The sequence below is a fragment of the Acartia tonsa genome, chromosome 2 (assembly GCF_053477335.1).
Source record: "Acartia tonsa isolate MP-2025a chromosome 2, ASM5347733v1, whole genome shotgun sequence".
Lineage (NCBI taxonomy): Eukaryota > Metazoa > Arthropoda > Copepoda > Calanoida > Acartiidae > Acartia > Acartia tonsa.
Window position 1 is genome coordinate 5,761,440 of NC_137261.1, and position 8,048 is coordinate 5,769,487.

An 8,048-nucleotide genomic window follows, 5' to 3' on the forward strand; every position below is an offset into this window, starting at 1 on the left:
GTACATGGTTTTATAATAGAGTTAACTCACTGAATAACATTGTTTTCAATCCGGATCCGTCGTAGGGGAGGTTCGAACATCGCGTCAAAACATGACGTCGAAAATGACCCTAATGTTGCAATATTAGGAGTGCTAAATTGATAGTTAATAAAAGGAGGAAAAGGCGCAACTCATTACCATACACAGTTAGGACTTTCAGACAAAGGACGTGCAATCAATGAATTAGTTGTCGGATGGGTGTTACTAAACTTAATATTCCGGGTGCTTGGACAGAAAAGGAGAAATTTGGCTATCCTTAGTTATCCTGTTTTGTTAGACATGACGTTAGAGTGTCATGGAGAGCAGCCTCGCCCGTATGAGGTCAATAGCATTTTTTTTCTCGTATTCATTCGATTCCGGTGGATAGGAACCGGTTCTCATCCATACGAAAAAACTATGTCTAGCATCGTATTATATCCAGCTTTCTACGAATATAAAAATGTACAATCAGAAGATTAAAACCAGTTTTTTTAGCCTGTGCCTCCGGCACCTCGGATCTAAAAAAACTAGTTTTAATCTCATAATTGTACATTCTATATCCGCGGAAAGCCGTTTATAATACGATGCGAGAAATAACTATTAAAATTTCGTAGATAAATGTTTTGTTGATGTCAAACTGCTGCAATATTCTAATTTTCAACGTGAAGCTTTTAAACATCTCAAGTGTGTGTCCGTCAGATCACAACAAATTAGCTCAATTTGGAAATGTTGTTTTGCATAAGGATTCCCGTAAAAATAAGGTATAATTTTCATAGCACAGCAACTCTATTGATCGTCTTTAATTCAAGTAGTTTTATGACAGACTATAACAACTTTTTTTTATCCATTTTCATTTTCTTCGCATTCGTTATAGAATACTAGCGTCTACGCCCCCTATACGCCTCCAGCTGCACTTAAGGACAGGGGAGTTGAATTTTTTTTTTTTTTTAAATTAGGGGGGGGGGCGTTTAATTTTTTGGGGCGATTTCTCTTGAAAGATTGGAGTTACCCTACCCCAAAATAGTTTTAAACTTTCTTGGACCTATGAGAAGCTACCCTGTAAAGGAGAACCCGATCGGTTCAGCGGTTAGCGAGATCCTTCGGTACAGACAGACAAACATCCTGTTACTTTATGATAAGGATAGTGTAGTAGTTTTAAAAAAAATATTTCTCATATTTCTTCTAAAGTTCTTTTTCAAATGGAATTGTTTATATGTTGTTGGTCTACTTGTGTAAGGTCTTATAATTGGGACAAAGTTAGAATATTGCATTACCTTATTATTAATTCATTAGCCTGGCTAATTTTGTTTGCTTAATTTTACAATCATTTCTCATTTACTTCGGTGCTTTCATCCATACCATTAAATGAACCACCAAAAAGCCCCCATCCTTATTTTCATTTTTTTACGATTCCAGCGCTTTTTTATCTTAATCTAATACCTATGAACATAAAAAAATATGTTCATTTGTTGCCTTTAAGTTGGGATACAGCTTTGACTTATTTGACATTCGCTAATAGGCCACAAACACCGAGTTTGCAGTCACACAGCTTCTGTAATTATTTACATTTCTCGTATTCATTCGAATCCGGTGGATAGGAACCGGTTCTCATCCATACGAAAAAACTATGTCTAGCATCGTATTATATCCAGTTTTCTACGAATATAGAAATGTACAACCATAAGATTAAAACTAGTTTTTTTTAGCTGATGCCTTCGGCACCACGGGGCTAAAAAAACTAGTTTTAATCTTATAACTGTACATTCTATATCCGCGGAAAGCCGTTTATAATACGATACGAGAAATAATTATTAAAAACATTCTTAATATTATTAACTATCAATGACTGTTTACCAAGAATAGATATTTTATTTTAATAGTTTTTCTGGAACAAAATTTTATTATAGTAGACTTATATACCTAGATATTCTGAGCTGGATCTTTAAATAATTTCAAAATCGGGGTGCGCCGAATTTCAGCCAATCACAGCGCGGTATTTCGTAAAATGCTGTGCTCTCATCGGTGGAAAGTTGGCTCACCCCGATTTGGCGCACCATTGAAATGATTTAAAGATCCAGCTCTGATCATTAAAGTATAAGAATAGAGGGGACACGATCTACATGTAACTCTAAACAAGGGGTGGAGACCCTGTGTATACTTTTAATAGAACCAGGTAGTCATCTAGACATAATTAACCTAAACTATTTGCAAAACTTTAACCTTTTTTAAACATTGATTTATTATTAATATAACCTCAATTTAAAAATTGATAAATCAAATTGTCAGACAATTAATCACAATTTTGATTGTGATTTAAAGGGAAAAGATTTACAAAAAATGTATACTCTACTGTAGAAAAGGGGGAATGTGAGTACATTTGCCCTTGCCCCCTCCGACAATAATTTATAAATGGGAGGAAAAGAAGGAGGGGGGGTATTGCTAAAAAATTGAGAAATTAATGTCCTTTGTTTTTACAAATCATACCTATATATTTAATAAAACAAAATTTACATATATATAGCACTTGCAGCTGCGCCCCTAACAACTAGTGGCTCTGTATTCAAGGGTGTTGGTCCAGTAGTTAATGAGATCTTAAGCTTCAGACAAAAAATCCCTTGCTACTTTATTATAGAACTAGCAGCTGCGCTCCTATCATCTAAAGACTCTGTACTTAGAAACAGGCATAAAAATAGCCTTAAACCAACCCAAGGCTTAAATCTAGAAAAAAAATAGCCTAAAAAACGCTCGGGACCTAGGTGAAGCTTTCTTAAAAAGGAGAACTCTATCAGTTCAATAGTTATTAAACGCTTAAGCTTCAGAAATAAAAATCCTTACTACTTTAAATTATAGGATTATTGACGAAAACCTTATACTGCTAATGATAAAAACATACATATAAAAAGTTTATGATAAATATTTTTGCAAAGTTGTTTATTACAAAATGTGTGGAGTTATTATAGTTATTTTTAACATTATTTGACATGTTTTGATTCTAAGTAAGGGTTATTGTCAACGTTGTGGAGCCGGAGTCGTCATATTTTGCTGGAGCCGTAATTTTCGTTAAAAAACGGCTCCGGGTTAGCTAAAAACAGATATTTTTTTTATTAATTTTAATTTGGTTACTCTGTTGTGTCGTATGCAAACGCCCCTTTTAAGTTTTTCAAGCCCATTTTATCAAAATTTGAACTTTTTTAAACCTTCAAAAGTCAAAAATAGACTTGGCCAAAAAAATATGTTGGGTTTTATTTCATTTTAGGTCGGAGCCAGAGCCAAATTCGGAGCCGTCATTTTCACTTGCGGTTCCGCACCAACATCAAACGACCTTGCAACGCTGGTTATTGTTATATTGATTTTACCCATAACAGTCAATGATTCGGAATATTTTTTAGAACCAACTATACCTATAAGACTTTATATTTTTTAGTAGAAGTTTTGTTAGGATTTTTAATTAACAGAATAATGTTCGGTAAAAAAATTGATTATAATAAAACTATTTGCATTCACCTTCGTTCCAACCATTCTTGTGCATTGATTTTAAAAACAAATATTTAAATAATATAATAATGTATTTTCTCATATTCATTCGAATCCGGTGGATAGGAACCGGTTCTCATCCATACGAAAAAACTATGTCTAGCATCGTATTATATCCAGCTTTCTACGAATATAGAAATGTACAATCATAAGATTAAAACTAGTTTTTTTAGCCGGTGACTTCGTAACCTCGGGGCTAAAAAAACTAGTTTTAATCTCATAATTGTACATTCTATATCCGCGGAAAGCCGTTTATAATACGATGCGAGAAATAACTATTAGGTAAGCTTCATATAGATCGATCCTGTGGTGGTTTAAAAACTATTATATTTTCGGATTTATTTTCTTGAATGGTTTGAAGCTATTTCTGTCAATTCGGTCGAGGGGTGTGTGAGATATTATTGTATGTACAAACAAGGACACATATCCTACCTATTATACTAACGATTACGCCCCCCAAGGGTCTCTAGGGGCACCTAAAATGTTACCTTTTTATTCTATGTTAATCCAATTGCGGAAAGATAGGTGAGGGATCTTAGTGAAAATCGAAATTCCATTCATTTATCCCCCACCCCAAAATAATACCTCCGCGGTGGGGGGTGAATTTTTCCTGGGCTTATGTTATTGACAAACATGCACGTATCATGCACACATGTCAGCTGTTTAATAAAAAATATTTTTAGATGGGGGTAGTTTTTTTTATTTCTCTAGGGGGGGGGGGGTGTACCCTCCCCCAAAATAGCTATAAACCTTCCCAGGACCTGTGAGAAGCTAAACTGTAACGTAGAATCATATCGGTTCAGCGGTTAGCGAGATCCTTCAATACACACACAGACAAACAGACATCAATACACCCAGACATACAGAGATCCTGTTATTTGATAATTCTCGCTAAGACAAATAAGTAATCATTATTTTGAAACAAGGATGACTACATCCATAAGTAGCGAAGCACAAAAATCATGGATGGGAATACTTACAAGTAGATTTAAAGTGTATTTATTACAATCAAGAACAGATTTATTGGGTAAAATAAACACCAAACCTTATTTTATTTTGTATGATGAAGATTGTCAAAATAAATTACATAAAAGATGCTCATAACAATGGGAAAAATTATTTTGATACTGATATCCCTAAAAAGTAAAAAAATTGGACTAAAAACACCAAAGATATAGGGATATATGTTAAATATATAAAAATAGCCAAAAACCTGATAAAAGGCAGTCTGACCGCCATAGATGGTTTCGTAAAATGACAGTAAATTAAATTTTTTCTATCCTTAACTTAAAAAATTAGGAAAATCAGACCATATACACCAAAGATATGGAAAAATGCATGAAAAATTTAAAATAGCAAAAAACCTGCAAAAAGGCACTCTGGCCGTCATGGTTGTTTTCTTTAAACGACGGAAAATTTAATTTTCATATCTATAACCAAAAAAATTTTGAAAATCGGACCATAAACACTGAAGATATGGAGAAAAATATAAAAATAGCCTAAAACCTGCTAAAAAGTCAGTCTGGCCGTCATGGTTGTTTTTTTAAACGACGGGAAATTTAATTTTCATATCTATAACCAAAAAAATTTTGAAAATCGGACCATAAACACTGAAGATATGGAGAAAAATATAAAAATAGCCTAAAACCTGCTAAAAAGGCAGTCTGGCCGTCATGGTTGTTTTCTTTAAACGACGGGAAATTTAATTTTGATATCTATAACTGAAAAAATTTTGAAAATCGGACCATAAACACTGCAGATATGAGAAAAATGTGAATATATAAAAATAGCCTAAAACCTGCTAAAAAGGCAGTCTGGGCGTCATAGTTGTTTTCTTTAAACGATGGAAAATTTAATTTTGATATCTATAACTGAAAAAATTTTGAAAATCGGACCATAAACATTGAAGTTATGGAGAAAAATGTGAAAAATATAAAAATAGCCTAAAACCTGCTAAAAAGCGGTCCGACCGCCATTGATATTTTATAGTCAATTGTGCTCCTTAATGATAGGAATGTTTTAAAAAAATTTCAGCATACTATCTTTTATAGGAGCTGAGTAAATCCCATTTCCCCCATAGCATTACGGACGGACTGACGGACAAAGTGAATTATAGAGTAGCTTCGCTACTAAAAATAGCTCTAAACCTTCCAAAGAAGTGAAATAATAAGCTAATTGAATACACTTGAGTCCAGCGGTCAGTTATCGAGATATTAATGGATAATCTGACATCCAGCTACTTTGAAAACCTAACAAGGATGACAAAATCCATGAAAGCGAAGCTCTGAAATGGCAAGACAAATGAACATTAACTCATGTATAGTGTCAGAACTGAATAATCAGATTATAAATGAAGAGGCAAAACAAAATTGTGAAAAACTGCTTGATACAGGATAATGTTTATGGATATACTTATATTTTTATCACTTGATTATAGAGTTGCTTTGTACTTTGTTGTCCTAGAAATCAGGACAATCGGATAATTAGATCATATAAAAATTTGTTGTTAAAAAATTAAAAAATCAACATTTTTAAAATGGACGTACGGACATTCTGGTAATGATTATAGAGTTACTACGCTTTCTTAATCGTATCTAACTTCTACAGGTATCACTGTGCAAAGTTTGAAATCGTTAGGACAATTCTAACATGTCTAAATTAACGAAAAAAGCTATCCGACCCCAATTATAGAAAAGCTTCAATTTTAAAAAAGCATAAGATTAAAATAAAGAACGATAAAAGCATAAATTTCTATATATGATTAAATTCTCTGCAGGTAGATTCTAATTTCCAAACTAATGCAGGAATAGAATATATATCCAATAAGCGAAATAAATCTAAAATAATATTTGGGGGGCAGATAAAGAGGTTGTCAATTCTATTTAGTGTCCCCCCCCCCCCACCTAACGACAGCTGAAAATCACGTATAGGTTTCGTGATTTTAAAAAATTTCTTTGTTAGTATAAGCTGAAATTAATATGTAATAATCTAGGGGCGATTTCGCTTTGGAGGTTGGTTGTACCCTCTCCCAAAATAGTTATAAACCTTCTCGGGACCTATGAGAAGCTACCCTGTTAAGGAGAACCCGATCGGTTAAGCAATTAGCGAAATCTTTCGGTACAGACAAACAAACATTCTTTTACTTTTTTATAAGGACTAGTTGCTTCGCCTCTAGCCTCAAGGGGAGGGCGTGGGATGTCAGAATAAAAGCCTCAAACCACCACAAGATATTTATAAAGCTTTCCATAAAAGCACAGCCTATTCGGACGTGTAATTTCCGAGATCTTTACCTTACCACTTTATATTATAGAATTTTAATAAAAAAAATTCAAATATATTGTATTATTATTATTTATTTATTTACTTATTTTATGATAAATTCACTGAGTGAAAAAGTCTTTTATACTGTTTAGTTATTTTTTATTCTGGATCTAATACTGGTTTTAAATCAAATTGTTAAGGAACAGGTCTGCCAGAATCATCAGAACTGGATGTATCCATGGATCTTATGCTCCTTGGCCGCTCGGGTGAAGCTTGGAATCCTGCAGATGGTGAACTTCTGGTGGCGGGGGAAGATGCAGGGGAAATTATCACCTCTTCCAATTGGATGTTATCGTCAGAACTGGATGTATCCATGGATCTGATGCTCCTTGGCCGCTCAGGTGACGCGCGGAATCCTGCAGATGGTGAACTTCTGGTGGCGGGGGAGGATGCAGGGGAAACTATCACCTCTTCCAATTGGATGCTATCGTCTTTTAATCCCCCCTTTCTTGTAAATACCCAGACTGCAATGATGTACAGGGTTGCATAGAGAGAGGAGGCAAAGCATACTGCTGAAATACCATAAGTGCTCCGAGATATGTGTATAGCACAGTAGTTCTCATTGGCCATATCCCTATAAGTTATATTTCTATGAGTAAGAGCAGCGAAGATAAAGAAAGCAAAGAACATTATTACCTGGGAAAGAAGCATCGCATAGTGAGAATTAATCATAAGCCGGACAACAGTGTTTTCTTTTCTTGATAGCGTTCCATCAGCCCAGGCATCCTCTACCATAATCTTACAAGCCAGGCCAATGATGACAGTGAACAGAGAAATAAATTAGAAAGCTATCTATAATACGATGCGATAAATAACTATTCTAAATTAAGTAAAAAAATTTAGAAAGCTCTCTATAATACGGTGCGATAGATAACTATTCTAAATTAAGTAAAAAAAATAGAAAGCTATCTATAATACGATGCGATAAATAACTATTATAAATTAAGTAAAAAAAATAGAAAGCTATCTATAATACGATGCGATAAATAACTATTCTAAATTAAGAAGAAAAAAAAGAAAGCTATCTATAATACGATGCGATAAATAATTATTATAAATTAAATAAAAAAAATTACCTTTCTTGTTGAAGTCAGATAACCTTTCTCGACGGTGGTCAAAATTATAATGAGATAAATAAAAATTTATAAAGTCGTAGATTTTTCAAATTTTAGTTC

The 8,048-nt window shown here is 33.7% G+C and overlaps 2 protein-coding genes across 3 annotated transcripts in view; one reads left to right on the forward strand and one right to left on the reverse strand.

Moving 5' to 3' along the window:
• SsRbeta (signal sequence receptor beta) overlaps window positions 1-8,048 on the forward strand; it is a 417,378-nt gene that overhangs the window by 376,436 nt on the left and 32,894 nt on the right. The window lies entirely within an intron of this gene.
• LOC145312687 (uncharacterized) lies at window positions 6,890-7,647 on the reverse strand. Its single transcript, XM_080151945.1, has 2 exons — window positions 7,510-7,647; window positions 6,890-7,447 (listed from the first exon to the last, which is right to left on the reverse strand). Exons 1-2 carry the CDS (start codon window positions 7,527-7,529, stop codon window positions 7,009-7,011), a joined length of 459 nt encoding a protein of 152 aa, XP_080008071.1. The 5' UTR covers window positions 7,530-7,647; the 3' UTR covers window positions 6,890-7,008.

Excerpts from the sequence above, each read along its gene's own strand:
- LOC145312687 (XM_080151945.1), bottom strand. The coding sequence starts at position 7,529 with ATGCGATGCTTCTTTCCCAG. Across the intron at positions 7,448-7,509 it reads ATGCGATGCTTCTTTCCCAG|GGATATGGCCAATGAGAACT; the intron begins GTAATAATGTTC and ends TATAACTTATAG.